We start from the raw sequence: 24895 nt of genomic DNA on the forward strand, positions 1-24895 counted from the left end.
TTGACATGTGATGGTAATGGTAGTTAAAAATTCATCAAAATACATACATGTATATGTGTATATATATTGATGATATATATATTTATATATTTGTATAGTAGGAAATGGAGGCTTTTATCAGTCTTAAAGTATACAGACTAGATTATTAAACCGACTAACAACATGCAGAGAGCCATTTTTTTTCTTTAAAACAAAATCATAATCAAAGCAGAAGAGTCGATAAAACGACTTAAGACTAATGGTAATCTTAATTAGGGGGTGTTTGGCAACCCTCAAAAGTGTTTCTCATAAGCACTTTTTCGCAAAACGAGACAAACTCCACATATTTACTTCATAAACCGTAAAAGCACTTTTGAAACCATGATTTGGTTTCCATCCAAACACCCCCTTATATTGGGGATGTTGAGGAGACGGAAAAGTTCTAATTAATTCTTAAAAAAATAAAATATTTTACCCACTCTTTGGTTTTGTCTCAATTACATAGATATTATTTCTACTTTGAAAACGTACATTTTAATTTAAACCATCAGTCCTGTTAAAGAATATTCTAAAAATAATTTTAAAGTATATTTTCTAATTAAAATCATATTCTAATAAATTTTGTTTAGAATTTGCCCTTAATTACATTAAAAATAGGACTTGATAAATAAACAAGAATTTATTGAAAAATAAAAATTTATATTTATTAAATCAGTTAAATTTGTGATATGGTAATCAATTGAATAAAAAACACTAAAATATGTATTTACTTTTTTATCTCGGACAAAGACATGTCATATGACCACATGATAATTATTAATATCTGTGTTAAGAATGAGCATTTTGATCAAAATAAAAGTCAAAGTTGGTATAGGTAAAATTTAAATCTCACGGTTGGTGTGAGTTTTTAAAATAAAAAGTAATTTAAATTAACAGAGGAAAGATTGATGTATTTTACTGAATTATAAATGAGCAAACCGTACTTTCCTCACTGTCACTGGATGTGCGGCGAAATCTTACTTAATCTTCGAACACCAGAGTACAAGATACATCTTGAGTATATGGCGTTAGCCTGGGGAATAGATCGACTTAATTATCTTAGCTAACTTGATATTTACAATCACAAGCTCAGAACAGGACAGCCCAAAGGATCCAGGGAGAGAAAGGACAAGCCCTAATTTAACTTATGGCTAGTGAAATTCTATATATTTCTAACAGGGTATCCAAAATTTGGCAGTGAGGATGGCAGCTAAGTAAGTAGTGATGTCGGGGTAAGCTCGAAGAAGGAATTCCCGTGATTGAATTTAACGGGTCACTAACCTTTTCACACCATATAAGGCTATAGATAGCCTAAGCAAAGAAAAGATGATGCTATACACAGATTTACATAAAATAGCTCAACGATCTCGTTTTTCTGGATCCACCTTCCCCGTAGAGCTCATTCCATTGGAGCAGCTCGTTCATATTTGCTGACTCTGACGACACGCTTGCGCACACCTACGCAAAGGAAGAATATTTAATACGCATAACTAATCCCAACCATTATAAGCAATTGGACGAGAGTAAAATGAAAACAGACCATCCCACTTTTAAAGGGATCCGGAAAAGCAGAGACTTGGGGCGAGACTTTTAAAGGGGTTTGGAAAAGCAGAGATTTGGCGCGAATTCTACTCGCCACACACTATTTCTGGTTAGCCAGTATGAGAGTTTTTCCCAAAACCTCAACCTCACCCCCACCCCATTCCCCGAAACAATGACAGCACAAAAGGCTTGGCTTACCTGGATCCGAAAACAAATTGACTGACCAAAAAACGAAAACCTGGGATAATGAATGCCATATACCTGCTCATGTGCATATCTAAAATCCTCCATCTTTAAGGGCCGAATGTCAGTACTGCCATACAATGGAGGTAAAGGTCTGCTCTCAGCCAGCGCCAAACTTCTCTCCTGAAACATGGGTGAATGTCAAAACGTTAATTCAAGCAATGAACTAGGAAAATATACAATATCCACAGTCTGGAGGAAACTGCAAAGTATTCGACAAAATTAATTAATACGGTCAACTTGTCAAGATTTTAATGAGCACTTTGTATTAAAGATATGAAGTGGAGGATAAACAACAAAAGAAGCTAGCCAAAATACTTCTAGGTGACACAACGTTGTATGAAAATGACCTTCTTTTCCTTCTTCAATATCTCTCTTATTGGACAGTGAGCTGCTGCGACACAGAGATTCTGCAGCCAAAACATAAATGGTGTTTCTATTATTGCAGGCAAAAGCTACTTTTTTCCGATGACCAACAGCCAAAACATAGCATGAGTCCCTTACCTTTAGGTCACTCCCAGAATATCCATCAGTCATGTTTGATATTGCCTCCAAATCGACATCAGGTGCCAAATCTTCTTTTGCTAAAATTACTTTAAGAATTTTTTCTCTGTTCGGAGCGTCTGGCAAACTGACCATCAATCTGCAAATTACCCAGAAATATAGAGGAAAAAATTAGAATAGATTACCTATGAAGCATTTTATAGATGATGATATCAGACACAACATGCTTACCTCCGTGGAAGCCTCCTAATAACAGCCTCATCAAGATCAAAAGGTCTATTTGTAGCAGCAAGTACGAGTATGCGCTCATTGTCTTTTGTGCATAGACCATCCCAATTCACCATGAATTCATTCTTCATTTTACGCATAGCCTCATGCTCACCAGGATTTTCACGTCTTCCTAACATGCTATCAACCTAGCAGTTAATAATAAGAGTTAATCATACAATGACAAGATAACAAGAGTTATTCAGACATTGGAACTAATCACATCCTAAGAACTCCCATCATACAAGAGACACTAACATAGAATATTTCACTGAAAAATACATAGGAAGCTTTTACACGAACCTCATCAACAAAAATAACACTCGGAGCAATTTTGCTTGCCAGAGAAAATACTGCTTTGACATACTTCTCTCCTTCACCAAACCACTGCAAAGAGTATGCATCATGTCACTAAAGCAAATAAAAAGACAATATAACACAAAATAATAATAATTAATAAAAATTAACACCTTTGAGGTAATGCTGGACATTGAGATGTTGATGAAATTCGCTCCAGCCTCAGTAGCTACAGCCTTTGCAAGCATTGTTTTTCCAACACCAGGGGGCCCAAAAAGCAATATTCCCTTGCAAGGCTATACATAAAGTAATTGTAGTTAGAAATTAGAAAGCAAGCACATGGCAAACAAAAGAAAAGATTCCCAAAATCCCACCTTTGTCAACTGTCCTTTGGAAAACAATTCAGGCCTCTGAAGGGGAAGCATGACCAATTCATTTAAGGCGTCCTTCACATTTTCTAAAGCTCCAATATCATCAAATTTGACCCCAATATCACGTGGAGGAATAACATCAGCTAGCAATTTTTTCTCAAATTCATTCTCAGTAATCACATCCTGTAAACAAAATAAAGATATAGTTCAAAGATCAGTTAGAAAAATTTAGTAAAGAAACCTGCTGGAAACCTAAAAGCCCAAGCCTAATACTTCGCGTTTCACTCTGCTGCCACTCATACTCAGTTTTTCTGATTTTATTCTGTTTTGTTTCCCTTTTGTTTTGTTACTTGCGTCAATCTCGTGTAAGTCTTTAGGGAAGTTTTCTTCCTGATTTTAGTGAGCCTGATTGTAACCTCGGATCTGCTGAGATCCTAGGACAGCAGCCGAGCCAATAAATTCTTTGTTCTGCGAGTTTAAAACAGAGGAAAATAGCTATGTTTTCATCAAAACCCATTACACAAGACTCTGAATTTCAATATCTTTCTCAACCCATATATATTCAAACACAATTTTTTAAAGATAGTGCAAGGGCATTGACATTTATTACCTTGATATGTTAAGAATGAAACTAAGCAGAACCCAGTGAAGCAACTGCTTACTGAACAACGAGAATGGAAAAGGACTAGAGATCCTAAGAAATATGATAAAATTACCTTCAGTGATTTCTTTAAGTTCTTACTTGCTCCTTGTATGCCCTGTAGAATATTCAGCCCATACTTAATGCTGCACCAATGGGGAAAAAAGATAATACTCAGTTAATCAAAAAAATTTAAAGGGTGAAAATTTTCATTTTAATCTGCTGCACAACTTTCACAAGACAATATGATGCAACGGCAAAAAAATGATAATAATGACCTTTCAGTAGACAACACAATCTTAGAATCTTCGGTTAAATCTTCAGATGAATGCATTAGCTGGTAACTTAATGCCCAGCCAACAACTTTCTCCACACCTAGTGAAAAGAATTGAGGCAGTATTAGTAATATTGCAGCAAAACTCAAATTTGTGCGTTTAGAAAAATAGTCAGGTTCAGAAACACAGACTGTCAGGTGGTAGTGCTTGATCTTTAATGCAAAGATTTTCAAGATCAGGGCAAATAAATCCAATCTTATCGAGAACCTGTAATCATTGAAAATTCTCATGAGAATTTTAACAAACGAGGAGAAAATTATGTTATAATATTGAACAAATCGTGTTAAGACAAATGAAAGCACAAACTGGCATCAATAAACCACGGGCAGATAGCTTGTTCTCTGAAAGTCTCTGAAAATCTTTGCTTATTTAACATAGCAATTGCTGGCCCTAGTGCAAAAGTAGCGCAAACCAGAAAACCAAAATCAAAGCAGGATAGGCATGCGAAGTCTTGCAAAATAAGTGAACAAGAAAGATTTCTCCAATAATAATATTTAAAAAGACCTGACCCTCCTATAGGAGGGGGGAAAAAGCATTATACCTCCAAAATACCAAGTGATTCAGGCAGATAAAACACCATAATTTCACAAGGCCTCATCCAAGAACAAACACAACATAAAGCAGCGGTAAAAGAAAACATCAAGCAAGAAAAAAGGAGTATTAAAATGATAAGGTGATATTGCAACACTCACTGTGCGAATGCTGACAATATTTGATTGAGCTTTCATAGTTTCAATGTCATGTTCTAATTGCTGCTTCCAATAAGAAAGCAAGCCCTCATCCTGCGCAAATTAGGAGGAGAAAATGGATATATAATCTACAGATAGCAACATTATAATTGGACAACACATTTCATCTACCATGATACCTGAGGCGGCTGTATTGATACTTTGTTGGGGAAAAGGCGGCCAAGTTGCTTCATCACTTTTGGGTTTTCCTTGCTCCTATCATGCAATCTGCTAAAGTTATCCTAAACATGGGGAAACTGTTTTGATTATTCATGGCAAAGAAATGAAAGAACCTGACTACATAATGAATGCCATGATAGTAGGAAATATTTTGAAATACAACTAGAAAAAACCCTCAAAATCCATGGAAGATATCCACTGTTTTGTAATCCCAAACAAGTAGCAGGAGTATAAGCAACCTTGAAAACTATGAAGGGCTGCAGTCCCAACAGAATATCAACTTCTTTTTGTGGCTTACTTACACGTCCTCACAAATTCTATTTTGACTTTCCAGTAATGTTTAAAAAAAAACCCCCCCCCCCTATTGGTGACTTCAATCAATCACCCCCCCCCAAAAAAAAAAAGAGAAAAAAGGACCTCAGGATAACTTTTTAACAGACAAAAGATATCAACTAGAATTACATCACTGTTTAAAGCAGGAGGTTCGAAGCAAGGGCCACGATTACCATACCGGAAAAGCAAGATCAAGCAATGCTGCCTGAGCACTCCCAAATTTTGTGAACAGAAGGCTACCAGGCTGCGTCTGGAAGCATAAAAATGCCAACATCAAAATCAGCAGCAATGAAGTGAAATCATAAAGGCCTCTTTGTTTCAGCTTTTCTTTAAATGAAACAAAAACCTTTTTTTACTTGGGAGAGAAAAAAAAAACTTCTAAGAAATTGTCATGTTTATTTAAGCTTTTAAGAATAATCAAAATCTTTAAAATACGTACATAAAATTTTTTTTATCATTTTGAGAAGCACTTTCAAGTAAAATTTGCATTCATGATTCCAACCAAACGCAAAAATATAAAATCATTTTCAAATAAAATCTGAAGCACTTTTTTTAGTTTAAACAAATAAGCAGAAAATCCCCCAACTTGGAAATAGTCATAGAATACAATCATCAAACATCACCTTGTCCTTATGATTGTCCAGCTGAGTATGTGAGCCAATTACAACTACATTTCGTGGCAAACTTTCAAGCCTGCTTTTTAAGACTTCTAAGTTCCCAATCACAGCCTTCTCTATATCTTTCAAGAACAACACCAACCCACCACTTCTACTCTGATCAAAAACAACCTATGTACACAGAAAAGCATAAATCATGTGGAGTCAATTTAACTTTTTGCAGGAATTAGACGATAACTGAACAGGTATAGCACTTTGACCACCTCAAAGATTTCATTAATAGCAAGCTTGTTAGTGTCATCCCCTCCAGAGCTATCTACCCGTAGCAAATGATTAGCTGCAGCATACAATGCAAACATATTTAACACAAGCACCAAAACTGTAGTATGCAAAATGTCAACATGCAGACAAAGGAACAGAAATTTAAATTTAACAAAGCACCAGAACAAAAAAAACCACGATCATCTTCACATAGGCCTCCAAGATCATTTCCATCTGGAATTGGTTTGTCGAATCTAACCCCAATTTTTGAAGATTCATTTTCTTCAAAAGCAAGAAGAACTTTGCCCCGGGAGCCATACCTAGGTCCCCTAACCAACACAAAAAAGAATCACAATGGAACTTAAAGGCTTCCTGCAAGAACAAGGAAAAAAACAAAGATATGACACAAAAATTAATAAACATCTTTAATAACTCAACTTACCTAGAAGGATAATTTTGTAATAATGAGACTGCAGAGGGAAGGTTACCAACAAATTTTACTCGGTCACCTGCAAATTACATAACCAACATTAAAAGGGTCTATATTCCTGTTAAGAAGGAGAAAAGAGTCATATTCCAACTCTAAAAGGTAACTTTGTTCCGCTCAATATAGGATATCTCTAGTATAATTAAAACAGCGACTTGAGCTAATTAAAAAGCAAATAATCCAAAATAAAAATTTAAAAATACGATAAATCTTTTTTTTTTAAAAAAAAAAAACAGTTGAAATCAATGTTAACTTCAAACAAAATCAGTACCCAAGATGGGTGCTCAATTTGGAGGAAAATTACCTGTTTTAAGCATAGGACCTTTGGATGATGCAGTAGATACCTCCTGCTTCAGCTTAACCTGAGAACTTAACGAGGATCCATTGATAAGATCAGCATCGACACTTGAAGTTGGTTTCTTATGCTGTAATTTGGCAATCTGCGCTGCGTGTTTTGCAAGCACATACGCTTTTGCAGGCTTTAAACCTTGTTTAATAGAATCAGAATCCTTTGACGGTGTTCCCTGAGAATTAATTGCACAGCATGAACGATTATTAGATATGTATATAAAACAATCCTGAACGAGAAGCAGGAATAAGAAATAAGAATGAGTAAGCATACACCAGGTAGGGTAAAAGAATCCACAATCAATAGCCTAGCACCAAAATGCTTTGCAAGTGCCTTGGACAAGGTTTCCTGATAAATTTCCGAACCTACAATAAAATTGTCCATATCACTTTTCTCATCACAGAAAAGGGAAACCAACCTCAAATATAAAAATACGCCCTACCTGCAGGACCAGATAACAATATTCGGGGGCACAGTGAAGGTAGGCTTGAAGCAGACTTTGTGAAACCATTTCGCTTCAAGTGAATGTACATAGAAGTAATCAAAACACTTTTTGTAGCATCACTGTAACAATATGAGACATCATGTTCAAAAATACAACAGAAGTAAAACACAATTCAGGTCGCCTGAATATAGAGGACGAATAAGAAAATAAAATACTCCCGAAGCAAATATTTGCACCTTATATAATATGGGAAGTTTTCAAATGACACATCAATATTATCAGGATTGAGAATTCCTTGTGTAAGATGTTTTTGAATGCTTGCTGCCTGATGGAAACTAATTTAGTTTGAGGATCAACATCCTTGAAGAGTTCTACTGATTCTCCTTGTTCAGATATTTTGGAAAATCCATCATTCAAGTTGAATTCAGTGCACAGGCCAGCAAGCTTGCACAACAAAGGCCTTAACTCATGAGGGGCCCCTGTCAACATCCCATCCTCCACTTTCATGCTGTCAAGATTACAATTTTCATTGGCAGCGGCAGAGGATGCATAAATAGTTTTATCAGCAGAAACTTCAGCTGGATTGCCATTATTGGTGGTATTCTCCTTGTCAGCAGTATCAACCCCATGGCCAGGAGGCTGCAATGAAACCTCAGCATTCTGTTGGACATTCTCGCTAGTTTTAGAATAAGGTGGAAGGATAGATAAATTTTATCAAGATTACAAATAATAATAATAAAATAAGAAGAACAACAACGCTGCTCCAGCAAGGTATCCTTTATAAACTATGAGCTTCCAAAATACTTACAGAACAAGGTACCCCAGCAGTAGTGACATTATTATTCGTGAGCTGCTGAAATATCTAAATTCCAAGCTAAGGAATCAAGAGTAGATCATTAGAAGAAGTTTTGGTAACACTAGTCCATGATGTATTAACACAGGCAACACAATCATAAGTTTTCCTCATGAACACAAGCATGACCGCATGCCAAAAAGAGGAGGAAGTGAGAAGTAAACAAGAACTAAGATTACATCTAGTAGGAGGGGAAGGAAGATTCTGAAACGGAGATGGAAAGGGAAGTAGAATTTGGCATATTTGCTAGGTCTCAATCAGTCTTCTTTGGAACCTCACTCTCCCGTGTTTAAAGGAGAGGGCTTTCATCAAAAAGTAGAGGAAAGCACGACCATCCATGAAAAGGATATTTTTGTGACAAAAAGGTCCCCACAACACCTAGTACATTCCAAATTTACCCCTAGCCCTAATTAATGAACACAATTGGATCCCTCTCACATCGCAAAACAATCAAGAGCTAGCATCCTCAGCCTTTGACCCAGAGCATCAATCAAGCGAAGGAGTTCCTTATAATGCAGAGTAACTTTAAGCCATTGGAGATCCCTGCAACATCACCGACAGTAAGTGGGCTAGAGCTGCGGATTTCTTGAGTATAGACCAACAATGTTGAGAGTAAGCAGAACACCAGCAAGAGCATCATCTTTGACAGCATCTCCTCTCCTTTTAGTTTAACCACAACAGCATTATCCTTTCCCCTTAAATGGACCAAGTAACATGACCTCTCCCTTCCCCGATATACCAAACATGTTTTGGATCCAAATTCCCATTCCCTTTCTCATCCCATTTTATACCAAACAGGGTCAGATTTCTTCTCAAAGCAGCGCCCAAACATATGTAAAAGGATACATAAGCATTCTTGTCAGAATTGAAGACCACCTCATCACCTGCGTTCAGGATCAGGCAGGAATTTTTTTTGTAATTCCTGCCATTAACTTGGACGGCACCTTTATCCCCTGTGATTTCCAGTAATCCAACAGACGAACCTCCATGCTATGCAAGTTTAAATAATCATGGTGATCAGGGCTCTATCAAAGGTTATACATTGTGATTAAAAATTTTCTTTCATGAGAAATTCAGGACCCCTCGTGCTACAGCTGAACAGAGATTCATTGATCTCAAATATTATATATATACATATATGTCAGTGTGTGAGGGTGAGAATGCGCATATATACATATACGGCAACATAATTAAATTTCAACAATCATGCATGTATGTTGCGAGTGTAACCCCCCCCCCCCCAAAAAAAAAAAAAAAACAGAGAAAGAAAGGAAAAGACTTGTTTGTCACACCTACGATGTACAGCCAGTGGACCCTCTATTACTCAGCTAAATCCCGTAAATTTCCAAGATATAGGTAGAAGTTCTACCTTGGTGAGCTTCAGCTTGCACAAAACATTACTGACAGCTGGATCATTAAGCCATAAATTGCATTGACGGCCATGACCAACAGTGAATTGAGAACTGCACAAGGACAAATGTCGATTCTGGAGAAACATGAGAAATAAAAACACATTAATTTCAAATCCTAGAAAAGTTATGACCAGAAATGAAGGAGCACTCTAACCAGAAGAGGGAATCATAAATTGGTTCCCACTTCTCACCTAAATTCATTATCTTCAATTTATAAACTGCTGCGGAAAATGAAGGAACCAAAACCTTTACTTTGGAATTCAACAATATTCAGACCAAATACCATATAAGTAATAAAGGCATTGGCAACAAAAAGAAGAAGATAGATAACAATGTACTAAAAGCTGCAGATTCATCATCCTTATTGTTGTGCAGAAGCAGAACAAAAGTCTTTAAGGACAAACAGAACTTTTTGTTTATTAACCATGCATGCAACATTACTGACAAAAATTTGAGAAGGATAACATTTCACACCCAGAATACATAAAACATTCTGGCATGACATTAAGTTAAAATAATAATGATGGTGATGGTGAGGGCGATGTCACCAAGAAGACAGATTTTCTCAATGTTAATAGTTTAGCCTTTAAGAGTGTGTGTGTGTGCGCGTGTGAAATTTGGTCACGCCGGTTTCTTGCAGAATCCTGCGAGCCACGCTAGCAGTGATAACTAGAGACGGATGGAGAACACCCAATAAGGAGTGAATATACACCTGCGAACACTGAGAAAGAAGCCTTCCCCACGCAGCCTTCGGGCTCGTTTTAGTTGATTTCGTCGGGCGTTTCTTGGACCGGGCATCGGCGGCCGCTCCAACCAACTTTGATTTCTCTCCATCCACCGCAGTTTCACCTGAGCTCGCCATGGTTTCACAATAACAAACAACGTGAGAAACGAACGCATGCATACAAGCACGAGCTCCCAATACAAATCAATATGACACAAAGACGAAAGAAGGCCATTTCGCACCCAGAGGCGGCGGCCATGTCAAATCCTCGCCTTCGATGATGGCCATGGCGGGAGATTGGTCAGATATCGTCGCGTCACAATCCTCCACGCCTTTCAACGAATCAGTATCTGGAAGATTAGACGGACTTGGCTCCGTCTCTCGTGATTCATTTACAGGTTCGTTGACAGGACCAAGAAATTCCGCTGACGGCGGACTTCTTGACGAAGAAGCCTTGGGCACCTAGGTTTTGGAGAGCACAGCGATCAATTCCAGCAGAAAAAAAATAGGAATTTTCATGGAAACCCCCATAATCAGATGAGAACAGTGAAATTCACGTCGAAACAAATCAGCTAGGAGCACTATAGGCAACAAAAATAATACCTTGGGTCGTTTGACGTTGGAAGAGGAGGATGAAGAGAGAGAGCGCTTGGAAGTAGACGAGCCCCGTCTGGTTTCGACCATGATGCTGGCTTCGTTTTAGTTGCGCTAGGTCCCTCTTCACCCCTAAATCCAGCAAGAATCAAAGAGAAGCGGAGGAAATGGCTGTGACACAGAGACGAATGATTGCGGGAAATCCCGTTATCAAGGTTTGTGTATTTGTTGGTTTCTTGTGTATCAAATGATATAAAAATATAAACAGATGTTATTTATTTATCATAAATTATGATGTGAGACGATGAGAGAAACGGAAGAGTGACCTGTGAGATTGCGATGATGCGACCTGAGAAGCCGTGAAACGGGGTTCAGGAACGATAAAAGATGGTCAAGGTCGGGGCTGGCGGGAGGCTGGAGGCCGGAGCGGTGTCGTTGGCGGTGAAATTTATGTGGTGTAGTCGAACAGTGGGACTCGAAGCGATGGGGAGTGGCGAGGTGTCTGGAGAGGAGGGCCCTGGTCAGATGGGATGGATCCCTATGAAGTGGGCCCACAATCAGTTATATGAACTGTACTACTTTCCCGGTTTCTTGTTGGCCAAGAAAAAGCTTCCCTCTGCCTTTGGCCTAAAGCCCGTGATTTTATTATTAATTATTAATAAAAATAAAAATGCACGCCTGTAATTTCTTAGACCATATTTATGTTTTTATTTAATGTAGATATAATATCATATTTTGTAATTTGGATTGAAAACTTAGTTTTAAGATGCTACCTCTGGTCCTTAATATAAAGCTTATTTGACTTTTATTTTAGTCATACATATGAGACCTCAATATATTTTATCTCTCATATTTATCTATTTTTTTAAGTAATCCGCATAATAATAATAATTCTAACCAATACACTTGATTAACAGAAATATTTTAAGAAATATAATATATATTTATTACATATAACTAACTTAAATAATTTTTTAATTTATCTAAATTAAACAACTAGTTCTTATATTATATTAAGGATCGAAATTAGTACTCTTCCGGTTCTTAATATAAGATCTATTTAACTAATTTAATTAGATTAAAAAAGTTGGATAAGTTAGTTAATTATAAGAAATATAACATGTTTTTTCTAAAATACCATAATCATCTTTTTTAATATCCCTTCTCTCTCTTCTACTTGATTGTGATTGAGGGAAGATAATTTTAAAAAAATTGATAAATGTAAGAAATGGTTCTTATATTTAAAACTAAAATTAACTTAATAATCAGGTTTTATGTTAAAAACATGAGGATTATGTAATATGTTACAGGATCTTTTTAATTATTACAGGTCTTGGGCTACTCGCATTCATTCTCAACAAAGACAAGCCAAGTCTCTATCGTTAAATGTTCACTAAATATTCCTAACCATCATTGAAATCCAACTGCCACGCTTTTCTGGGTAGTCACACGCTGGGAATGATTTTAGTGGACAATGTCGAAGCAAATTGTTGTCAATACTCCTTCTTGGGGAAACCACCAATCAGAATCATGGCCAAAGAAACTAACTTTAAATCAAAATCAATCTTAACTCCAATTAAAATGCTTGTTTCCATAGACTATTTCTAAAAATTAAATCTATGCTGTAAAATTAATAAAAACTTGACCGATAAATAATAACGATAAGGGAGAGTCAGGTGAGCGAAAGCAATAAACCTTCTTCTTCTTCTTTTTTTGGCCACGGAAAGCAATAAACACAACTCATTCCCTTTGGAGGCTATAATGTTTTAATATATGAATTTATATGCTCGTTCACCCTCGATGAGTATTACGGAGTGTTTAGTACATGCGAGTAACATTTTTATTTTTATTTTATTTTTCTGTGGGATCTTAAGTTGTAACTTTCACTTGCAGATATCTAATTTAAAAACTCAGCTTAAAAGTTATAGAATCGTTAAATACTACTCTGCGCGATTATTATAAAATATAAAATCAGGGGACGAGCGCTGACCCAAAAAAAATTGTGTGGAGGCTGCATGACAGCGAGCTTGGAATTAATCCTCAGAAAAAACAATTAAACGGTCAGAGCATGCATATAACCAATCAGCTTAACGCGACAAAACACTCACTACACTGGCTTGTCAATTACTTTGTGTTGTGTGAGAATGAAAGAAAGGAGCTTCTGTTTGGGAAAAAAACAGAAAAAAGGGAGGGGGGGTTGGAAGAAAGGAGGTTCCAAATCACTGAGAGAGAGGTCTAAAGAGGGGCATCGTGCGAGAGCCTTCAACTTCATTACTCTGGACTTAATGTTTCGATTAGCCTCACGTATCGAGAGGGCTAAGCTACAGATGTGGCGTGGACGGCGACGTAAATGCGCATGCCCTTAAGGCGTCAGAGATTGCAGTTGGTTTAGTGTTAACAAAAGAACAAATAAAGCAGTAAATATGCTCCTCCGAGAAAGTAACCAGTACCCAAGGAGCCTACTGAGTAGCACAAAACTAATTCATTGGAACTGGATCAAAAGAGCTATTGAGAAACAAAGGGCACGAGAAGCGCTTCGCAGCAAAGAAACCTGGGCTCGTAATAAACCACCAAATTGGCATAACTGATGGCTCATTATTGTGCCGCAGAGGAGGTTCCTTCACCATTGGTTGACACGCTTGGGCTCTCCTCAAAGATTTTAGCGATCCGATCTTTCGGAATCAGCGGCAGGTATGTTGCCGCCGTGTAGTTCCTGGATGCCATATAAGAAACAGCCCGATTATACTTCTCCGACCAGTCCGCCGCCGTGGGAATGGCAAGTTCAGCCACTTGTGGGAATAGCGGAAGTCGATTCAGCGTGCGCCAAGTTGATACCGCATAGTGCTCAGCCAACGGCTCGTACTTCGAGTAAAGCTCCTTAGCCGCTGGCTCGTACTTAGAGTAGACATTCTTCGTTATGCTTTTTGTGGCGTCCAGCACCCCGTCGCGTCGTATTTCCGATGCGATAGTTCGAGCCACAACTGGAGCCTTCTGCACCACAGTAATAGCATGGCTCGATGCGTGCTTTAATAATGAGGGCACATGGCGTTCCACCTCGATTACGGACTTGTCTACCTGCATACAGATCGTGATTAGCCATAAAGTATCCATGAAATAACGATCCAAGACCAAAGGAACATTGCTAACCTGACGATCAGCAAAAATGAGGAGCTTGAATGGAACGTCGTGGAACATCTCATGAATAGGTCCGACCACGGTCTTGACGGTTCCTTCCACTGTCTCAACTCCCTGCTTTAACGGACCAGAATTTTCTTTGGCATATGCATAGAAGTTTGAGAGGTAAACAGTGGCATAGATCGATGCCACTCGAACGAAATCCAGATACTTCAAAGTTCCCTCTTTTTCCTGGTCCTGAGACAAGGGGAAAATTTGAGACAGGCAGAGAAGAAAAACAGATCATCGTAAATTGGGATACATTCGACGATGGTTGGTTTGTTTGATTCAATTATCGAACCATTATATGAGCATCATTGGATATAAACCCCAGTTTCGTTTCTCGACGACCGTAAATGCAAACTAAAAGGAGCAAATGACAATAGAAACTTCCAGAAAAGATACAGAAATGGGGAAGAGACTTGTACTAGATCCGGACGATTGCCTTCGGATTCTGCCATGTTCTGTTTCCTTGTTGCAATCGCTTGTATGGCTGATTTCCCTGGGGCGTTCGCATTCCGTGCTCATCATCTTGATGAGCACGGAGTGCTCAGCACTCAAAACGTGGACGTTTTGAGTGCTGAGCATGAGGGACCCTTTTTTTTAATTACAAAAAATATATATGTATTAGAATTATTTTTAGTTAAAGTTTATCTAATACTCTTAAATATTATTTTACACATATTTAATACTTCTCCGGTCCTTAATATATGACCCAATTCTTGAGTTGGTTTTGGTTCTAAATATAAGACTCATTTATCATATTTATTAATTTTCTCTAAATTACCCCTATGGATCCTCTCTTAACCATAATCAAGTAGAAGGGGAGGTGAGATATTAAGAAAGATGATTATAGTGTTTTAGAAAAAATGTGTCACTTTTTCTATAATTAACTAGCTTATCTAACTTCTTTAATCTAATCAAATTAGTTAAATGGGTCTTATATTAAGGACCGGATGAGTATTTTAAAATATTTTATCATATCCTGAAATATTTTCTCATATGTATTTAGTATTCTAAAATATTTTCTGACAATGCATTTGAAAAAATATTTAAGAATCTAGTATTTTAAAATATTTTGTGATCTATTTGGTACCTAAAATATTTTTTCATATATGTTCATTATTTTAAAATACTTTGTGACTGGGCTTACCTAAAAACATATTTTAGGATCTAGTATTCTAAAGTCTTTTATGATTTATCTAGTATCCTGAAATATTTTTAAGTATTCTAAAATATTTTATGATACAATATCAAGAAATAGAAAATTTTTTAAAACATTAAATGGTTGTGAAAAAATATTTTAAGGTACTAAATAAATCATAAAATACTTGAAGATATTGAAAATATCTAAAAAAATATTTTTGAGTACTAGATAAATGTTAACCAAAAATAATTTTAATACATACTTCTTCTGATTCTTAATATAAGAGTTAGTTTCACTAATTCAAGTATACTACAAAAATTAGCTAAATTAGTCAGTTGTAATAAATAAGTGTTGTTTTCTCTCAAATGCCTCTCAGTAATTATGTGTATTAACTAAAATCAACAATTGATTAAATCTTTAACACATACAATTATTATAAGGACTATATTGAAAAAATAAATATATATATAAGAGATAAAGTTGATTAGAATATTATATTTAAGACTAAATTAAATATTAAGATAATTTTTATATTAATAATTTGAGATGGTATAAATTTTTTTATAACAAAAAAATAAAGTAAAAATAAAAATAACAGCGTTTTGAGTGCTGAGCACTCCGTGCTCATCAGGCTGATGAGCACGGAATGCGGATCCCTCCTTTTCAGGCCATCTCTGAGTCTCCGTATTCCTCGACTCTGGATCTCCCAGGGAAAGGACCGCATTCCGTGCTCATCAGCCTGATGAGCACGGAGTGCTCAGCACTCAAAACGCTGTTATTTTTATTTTTACTTTATTTTTTTGTTATAAAAAAATTTATACCATCTCAAATTATTAATATAAAAATTATCTTAATATTTAATTTAGTCTTAAATATAATATTCTAATCAACTTTATCTCTTATATATATATTTATTTTTTCAATATAGTCCTTATAATAATTGTATGTGTTAAAGATTTAATCAATTGTTGATTTTAGTTAATACACATAATTACTGAGAGGCATTTGAGAGAAAACAACACTTATTTATTACAACTGACTAATTTAGCTAATTTTTGTAGTATACTTGAATTAGTGAAACTAACTCTTATATTAAGAATCAGAAGAAGTATGTATTAAAATTATTTTTGGTTAACATTTATCTAGTACTCAAAAATATTTTTTTAGATATTTTCAATATCTTCAAGTATTTTATGATTTATTTAGTACCTTAAAATATTTTTTCACAACCATTTAATGTTTTAAAAAATTTTCTATTTCTTGATATTGTATCATAAAATATTTTAGAATACTTAAAAATATTTCAGGATACTAGATAAATCATAAAAGACTTTAGAATACTAGATCCTAAAATATGTTTTTAGGTAAGCCCAGTCACAAAGTATTTTAAAATAATGAACATATATGAAAAAATATTTTAGGTATCAAATAGATCACAAAATATTTTAAAATACTAGATTCTTAAATATTTTTTCAAATGCATTGTCAGAAAATATTTTAGAATACTAAATACATATGAGAAAATATTTCAGGATATGATAAAATATTTTAAAATACTCATCCGGTCCTTAATATAAGACCCATTTAACTAATTTGATTAGATTAAAGAAGTTAGATAAGCTAGTTAATTATAGAAAAAGTGACACATTTTTTCTAAAACACTATAATCATCTTTCTTAATATCTCACCTCCCTCTTCTACTTGATTATGGTTAAGAGAGGATCCATAGGGGTAATTTAGAGAAAATTAATAAATATGATAAATGAGTCTTATATTTAGAACCAAAACCAACTCAAGAATTGGGTCATATATTAAGGACCGGAGAAGTATTAAATATGTGTAAAATAATATTTAAGAGTATTAGATAAACTTTAACTAAAAATAATTCTAATACATATATATTTTTTGTAATTAAAAAAAAGGGTCCCTCATGCTCAGCACTCAAAACGTCCACGTTTTGAGTGCTGAGCACTCCGTGCTCATCAAGATGATGAGCACGGAATGCGAACGCGAAAAGGAGGGATCAGGGGACGAGAAGGAGCGTTACAACGAGTCCGCCATTTTATAGCGATCCTTGGCCTGGCGATGATCTCGAGGGCCATTGAGAATTCTACGTGGCAGTCATGCGTGAACTGGGAGGTCAAAAGAGTCAAGATGGGGAGGGGCCACTCTCCGCCTCTGCGTGCCACTGGGCAAACGTGCAACGATGGCCACGCTGCCACGTGTCATTGAAGGAGCTGGGAGGGTCAGGGACATATCGAAACGTGGAGCTACCGGATCACAAGCTTTATTTGCATGTCAAGCGGAGGAGTGGGGTATTTGGCACGTGGCACATGGCATGAAAAGCTGAACAAGCATGGGCTGTGGAACGAATGTTAAGATGGCTAGGCCCATCGGCTTGTTTAGAAAAAGTTAGTTAAAAAAAAAAGATATTTGAAAATTTTGTGTGACTTGCTTTTCCTATTGATGATTGTTACACGTTATTAATAATATATTATACATAGTAAAAGATATGTTACATTCACAGTTTATAATTACACTCATTTAAATTGAGGTTCTTTCAACCAATTAAATTTTCAAACAGGAATTTTTACTAATTTTCCCATATATTTATCCTATTTTTATATTTATTATTTATTTTATTTTGATGCAGTGAAATTTACTACTAGCTCCTGTTACCCACTTTGTTAATTTATAAAGATTAGGAAAATTAAAAAATTACTTTGAAGGATTTATATTTTAAAATTAATTTGTCCAATTTGTAAACTTGCATGCAATCTAATAATTTCATATAAATCATGTAACATGTGCTTTAATTTCTTTAATTCTTTTAAATTAATTAATTGAGTTTTATACTAAAAGTATATGAGAATCAGAAATATCCGTCTCTAGCTTGTTGGGGAAAATTTATCATTTATTAAAAGGCTTCTAATACCATTCCAAATGATCCTTCACTTTTCTCGTTGGGTGGAGATGTGCTGAAATATCTGTCCTTCAAACAGCATTTTCCTCAGGATTGCTTCTCTGCCCGCATTCACAGTGGGCTGGGTCTGCGGTCTGCCCAACCCAACTATTACTATGCCCAAGATAAATCACCATGAAGGACAATTTTATTTTATTCGTATTAAAACCCCTGGCAAAAAGATTTCGGTTGACTCTGATCAAGGTCGGTGAAGGAAATATTTCTCGAGTTTATTTTCTTTACATAGTGGAGAATTACTACATCCGGTTTTTAATATAAAAACCAACTTAACATTTAATTTGGCTTTAAATATGAGACTTTAATTTACTTTATCTTTAATACACTTTCGGTCCTTAATATATGATCTAATTGTTGAACTAGTTTTGATCTTAAATATAAGACCTATTTCTCATATTTATCAATTTTCTCTCTAAGTTACCCCTATAGATACTCCCTCAGCCATAATCAAGTAGAAGAGGGAGAGGGGGTATTAAGAAAAATGATTATGGTGTTTTATGAAAAACATGTCATATTTCTTATAATTAACTAATTTAACTAACTTCCTTAATATAATAAAATTAGTTAAATGGGTCTTATATTAAGGACCGGGAGAGTATTTATCTAATTTTCTTAAAGTAGTCATTATAATAGCTATATATGTTAAATATTTAATCAAATGATAGTTTTAGTTAATACTACATCCGGTCCTAATTATAAGAACTAATTAACTAATTTGAGGAAATTAATAAAAGAATTTAAGTTAGTTATCTGTAATAAATAGGTGCTGTCTTTTCTAAAATAGCATTGTTAATCAAGTGCATTGGTTGGAAATACTATTGCCAGAAAGACTACCTTGAAAAAATGCATAAATATGAGAGACGGAATAAATTGGGATCTTATATTTATGACCAAAATAAAAGTCAAACAAGGTTTTATATTAAAGACCAGAGGTAGTACATAATATTAGTAAGAATATTTTAAGAAAGATAACGCCTATTTATTACAAAAAACTAGTTTTACTAATTTTTTTATGATTTATTTAAAATGGTTTATAAGTAATTTTTTGGTCGTGATTTATGAATTACAAGGTAAATATGTGATATGAGTTTTGTATCAGTTTAGTAATTTTCAACGTGGTGACAAACAAAGTCTTAATCTTTCTCAATTAGTTAACTTATCTCTTCGGGCCCCGAAAGAGTTAAAGGATTATAGCAACGATGAAAATAAAAATAAGATTACAAATTATGCAGGAATCGGGACATGAATTTCAACAAAGATTGCCTCAGCAAACACTCTCCAACTGTTTCGCATGAAGGCAATTTTTGAGTCCAACTTGCCAAGCTAATCGAGGTCCAAAAAAAAACTTGCCCATCTGATATTTCTTTTTAAGGGTTAATACAAATTTTGGTCCCTGAAATTTAAAATGTGTGGTATTGGTCCCTCAAATTATGTCTGTTTCAGACTGCTAGTCCCTGGCATCTTGGCACCGTTAAATTTTGCTGATGTGGCGTTAACACCATTAACCGATGAGTTGGCATGTAGGTGGCATATAACCTAGACATGGTATTGGTCCCTCAAATTTGGAGTCATTTTGGTATTGGTCCTTGAAATTTAAAACTGATGGTATCGGTCATTCAAATTATATCTGTTTCTGGCCATTGGTTCCTGATAGCTTTAGGCCGTCAAATTCGTCTGAGTTGGCACTAACTTTGTCAACCTATGATATGGCATTTGACTTGGCAACTAAAGCTTGATGATACGGCATGAGCGATGGAAGGTTGTGGTTGAAGATAAACCATGCAATTTGGGATTCACTTTTGTTAAAACACAAAGCTTCTGCTCCTATATTAGTGTGGAGGAAACGCGGTGCATTGTCAGCTAAATCTTCTACCTCCTCTGTTGACTTTGGCCAAAAGGGTGACTTAACAGTTCATGAGAAGAATAAGCCGGCTTCAGATACAAAACCACCCCCATTGAAGCCATCTTCTTCTGATACAGATGATGATGAACCTCCTAAGAAAAAAGAGAAGCCCATCACCAGAGCGGGAAGCTTGAGAAGAAGCAACGAGAACCTCACTGGCAACTTCAACAAGAAGGCAAGCGCAACCAGTAAGCCACTAGAGCCGCCGAGACCAGATAAGAGCAGAGCAAAGGGTTCTACAGGAACAGATAAAAAGAGGAGGGCCTAAAGCTATCAGGGACCAACGGCTAAAAACAGATATAATTTGAGGGACCAATACCATCGGTTTTAAATTTCAGGGACCAATACCAAAATAACCCCAAATCTGAGGGACCAGTACCATGTCTAAGTCATATGCCACCTACGTGCCAACTCATTGGTTAACATTGTTAACGCCACGTCAACACAATTTAACGATGCTAGGATGTCAGGGACCAACGGTCTCAAACGGACATAATTTGAAGGACTAGTACCACACGTTTTAGATTTCAGGGACCAATATCAAATTGGGCTCAAATTTGAGGGACTAAAATTTGTATTAACCATTCTTTTAATTTAGAAAGCTACATTTAGTTTATATTAATATATTTTGGTTTATATCATGCTGAAAATATATTTACTCATAAAAGTGAATTAAAAAACATGTTATTCTAATACAAGTAAATTTTTTAAAAATTTAAAAATTAATGTCAATGCAATACGAGGCATGATAAATTTTAGAGTAAAATACTCTGACTACTTTTCTGTTTTGGCTCAATTACACAGACCTCCCTTTTATTTTAATAACATATATTTCAGTCTGAACTATTAACACGGTTAAGAAATATTTTGAAAAGATTATGTAGGCACATTTTTTAATTAAAAAAAATATTAGAATAAACCTTGTTTCCTATTTTACCTCTCATTATATTGAATCTGTAGTTTATCTTTTAATATTAATATTTTTTAATAATCTATTTAATATTTTACTAAATTTAATGAATTAAAACATAACATTATAATTTTATTGAAAATACATATATATACAATTACAAAACATTTTTTGATAATATATATTTAAAAAACTACATCACAAGTAAGTTTAAATAAATAAGCAAGATTTATTGTAAAATAAAAATTTTGTATTTATAAAAATAATAAAATTTATAATATGGTAATCAGTTCAATAGTATAACAAAAATATTAAAATATTTATTAAAATTATTTTTTTAATTTCAAATAACGATGTATGATATGTCATTAAGTGATAATTATTAAAGAATATTTGTATTAAGAATAGATATCTAGTCAAAATAATGGGTCAGTCCTATAATTTAAGGTCAACTAACAAATAGATAGATGGGAGTTGAATCTCAAAACTAGAAAGGAGGTTTGTGCAATATATATTTTAATTTTTAGGGAGGTCTATATAAGTTTTCAAAATAAAAAGGAGGTCTTTGTAATTTAAGTTAAAGAGAGGGGATGTTGATGCATTCTGTCTTGAAAGCCATAAAAAATTTTTAAAAAATATTTTTTTAATAAATCGAGACATAATTTTTCATTTACGTGTTCACTTCAAAATTCGAAAACTCATTTTGGAAAAGCTAATCCAAATTCCTCCCAGATATAAAAGTGATAACATCATTATCTGTTTGACTGCTGGAAATTTAAAATTTGAATTTTTATAGTACAAAGTGACGAGAAAATGACCACAAAAATATCAATTAAATTTTAGAATAACACATAGGTAATATTAATATATCAAAATAGTAAGAATCACCCTTTTGACATTTTCAAATTCAAGTGGTACTTTTAGATTATTTTTTTAAAGGATAATTGATAATTGATATAGAATAATATTTAAAAGCATTTGAATGGAGTGCCGCGGGACACCATTTATTAAGATAAAGCAGCCAGCGGCAATACTTCTCCTGAAAAGAAAACAGGGGCAGTTCTGTAATTATCTGACCCGATGGGCTCCTGCGGCTCGTTGTTATATGAATCCAATGCGTCCTCGGTGAATCCCCTCGCTCATTTCGTGACTTCAGAGCTTTTTTGGGTCTCCGTAGAGTTCAGGAGCCGTTGTAGAAATTCCATCTGCATTGATCATGGTTTGGACTTCTTTCCCTCATTTCATTTTTTTACCTGATCTGTTTCCTCTTGTTCTTTTTTCGCAGTGTGATTCCTGATGGCAGTTAGGGTTTACATAATCTATGTACAATCCGATTAAATGCATGCGCCTTGAGCCCCTGATTCTGTCCTTGGTCCGCTTTTATCTATATTTGGGGCCTAGTCACCGAATTGGGGTTGATTTTCGATCTTGTTGGTAATTAAAGACGAAACAAGCATTTGGGATTTCATATATCTGTCTTGATTCAAATGTCGACTTGTTGGATCTTTGGGTTGTTCATCTTTTTTCCCTTTTGTGCGGCCGCTTCTCTATTTTAGCCTATTGCAAGAATACTCTTGCTTTAAACTCTATTTCACTAGTTAAGTTTTTGCTTGTAATCTGATCCCTGTCAATAAGTGACGAGTTTTTGTAATTCAATATGGGCATTTTTTGGTTGGCTTTCTGACCATAGCAAACCAACCCTTCTTATGACAGGATGGGCATGACTCCGAAGATCCAAAGCAGAGCACTGCAGATATGACAGCCTTTGTAAGTTGTCAGCTCTACAATTTGAAGGATTAATGGTTTTCTATAGTTGCATTTGTTAATGTCAATTCCATCAGTAACTGATTTTGTAGCACCTGGTATTTCTCAGGCTGGTTTATTTGGCATTTGAATCCATTATTATTGAGGGATTGTCTTCTGGCAAATTGATGTGTTTGATGTAGAAGTGGGAAAGCTTTTTCTTATATTTTTATGTGTTTTTATGTGAATTAATTCTGACTCTTATATGGCCCTTTTCCACTTCAGGTGCAAAATCTTCTTCAGCAGATGGTGAGCTATTTAGTGTAGGCTCTTATTATTCGTTGTTGGTTATCAGAGTATATTCACCTATTGCTAACGAGACTTCTTTTTCCCAGCAAACTAGGTTCCAGACTATGTCAGATTCCATAGTCACAAAGAATATCCTTTTTAAGTTATGGCAGTATATTTGCTACTATGTGTGTTTGGGTTTTGTTGTTGTTTTTCTTGGGCGCAGAAGATGTGCTGATTTCTTTTAATTTTAATTTTCTAGAAACAATATTAGGAGGAGGTTAGATGATAGAAGGCTAAAGTAGCTTACAGTCCATGAACCTACACTTAACATTAGATTTTTGTTTTTTTTAACAAAAATCATCAAAACTTTTGTTCAGAACTTAAACGGAATTTCTCTGTATCTGATTGTGAGGTATTAGTGCCCAAAGCAATGACATGTTATCCTGTATGACCAATCACGGAAGTGGTGTAGTGCAACTGCATAATTGCAAAATTTCTGGCTCGCTAAATTAATTGGTCTAGGCGGGATTTTATTGATATCTATTTTATAACATGATATTGTGGCGTGAATTCCTATCATGCTGAAATGTTTTCCTTGACGTCAATGCACTTGATGAGATGGGAAACCGTATAAACGAGTTGGAGCAAAGCATCAATGACCTTAAAGCGGAGATGGGCGTGGAGGGCTCACCATCACCTGCGGCGCCTGCTAAGCCAAAGCAAGAAGAGGGATCTTCTTAAGTCATGTTCGTGTTAAAGTGCTTTTCCTTATTTTCTTGCGTTACATCAGGATTCTAGTATTGTGGCGTCTATCTCTATGCGTAGTGGTTCATCAAGCACTGAGAAATGTGAACAGAGTGTGCTCCTTTGTATCTAATTATTTTACTGTTCGTAAAGAGAAACCAGTTTTGCTGACTAAGTGGTTGTGTTTCCCATTTGACATGGGCTTGATTGAGATCTATTAGTGTGGGGGACAAATTAAGATACTTGATACTTCCGTATTTCATATGTTGCGACTATTTTGAAACTTCTCCCAAATCCCGAGCAAGGACTGAGCTATCAGTGCTACTGTCGCTCTAGTTTGAGTTCTAGCAAGTCGACATATAACATATTTGATGTTTAGAGGGGACAGTATTTTGGTAGTTTCTAGGACCGCGACCCGTAAACCTAGTCATTGGAAAGAAACGACTATTCTATTAGCCAGTATTTGGACTGTGTGAGGCATATTTTGGGAAGAGCGTCTTTTTTCTCTTTTTTTTTTTAATCAAAAGAAGATAGTCAAATTTGCTTCACTGATGGTAGATACTTATTTTCTTAAATTATAACTTATTTAGAATAATTTATAAGTGGATTTTTAATTATAATTTACAAAATCTGAGATACATATATAAAGAGAGTCATATCTCGAAACTTACAAGGCCTGCGATGGTAACAATGGCATCTCTAATCGCAAAATCTTCAGCCTTACTATATGATTCTCCCTTTCATGAAAACAATAGTACAATGCTTCGAGATACAAGAAACATGAGTATTTAGACTTGGGAGGT

The 24895-nt window shown here is 35.2% G+C and overlaps 2 protein-coding genes, 1 long non-coding RNA gene and 1 pseudogene across 4 annotated transcripts; 1 reads left to right on the plus strand and 3 right to left on the minus strand.

The window, feature by feature from the left end:
• Window positions 1-902: 902 nt before the first annotated feature.
• Window positions 903-11551, minus strand: LOC114732754 (uncharacterized; annotated as a pseudogene).
• A 1996-nt stretch (window positions 11552-13547) lies between these two features.
• Window positions 13548-14875, minus strand: LOC114732755 (stress-related protein-like). 2 transcript variants are annotated; one of them, XM_028920090.1, is made up of 3 exons: window positions 14803-14875; window positions 14348-14572; window positions 13548-14275 (listed from the first exon to the last, which is right to left on the minus strand). In XM_028920090.1, exons 1-3 carry the CDS (start codon window positions 14833-14835, stop codon window positions 13796-13798), a joined length of 738 nt encoding a protein of 245 aa, XP_028775923.1. In that variant the 5' UTR covers window positions 14836-14875; the 3' UTR covers window positions 13548-13795. The 2 variants fall into 2 exon arrangements, with proteins under 2 accessions (XP_028775923.1, XP_028775922.1); XM_028920089.1 differs by having other exon boundaries at window positions 14797-14875.
• On the minus strand, window positions 13718-24412 carry LOC114732757 (uncharacterized). Its single transcript, XR_003739029.1, has 3 exons — window positions 24401-24412; window positions 20188-20190; window positions 13718-13784 (listed from the first exon to the last, which is right to left on the minus strand). It is a non-coding gene; the product is annotated as an uncharacterized LOC114732757 (long non-coding RNA).
• Window positions 22407-24379, plus strand: LOC114732756 (heat shock factor-binding protein-like). Its single transcript, XM_028920091.1, has 5 exons — window positions 22407-22533; window positions 23028-23081; window positions 23343-23366; window positions 23453-23495; window positions 23959-24379. The coding sequence occupies exons 1-5, from the start codon at window positions 22531-22533 to the stop codon at window positions 24087-24089; spliced, it is 255 nt and encodes an 84-aa protein (XP_028775924.1). The 5' UTR covers window positions 22407-22530; the 3' UTR covers window positions 24090-24379.
• Window positions 24413-24895: the final 483 nt, after the last annotated feature.

Source organism: Neltuma alba, unplaced genomic scaffold (assembly GCF_004799145.2).
Source record: "Neltuma alba isolate B1F8T4 unplaced genomic scaffold, ASM479914v2 tig00012936_pilon, whole genome shotgun sequence".
Taxonomy (NCBI): domain Eukaryota; kingdom Viridiplantae; phylum Streptophyta; class Magnoliopsida; order Fabales; family Fabaceae; genus Neltuma; species Neltuma alba.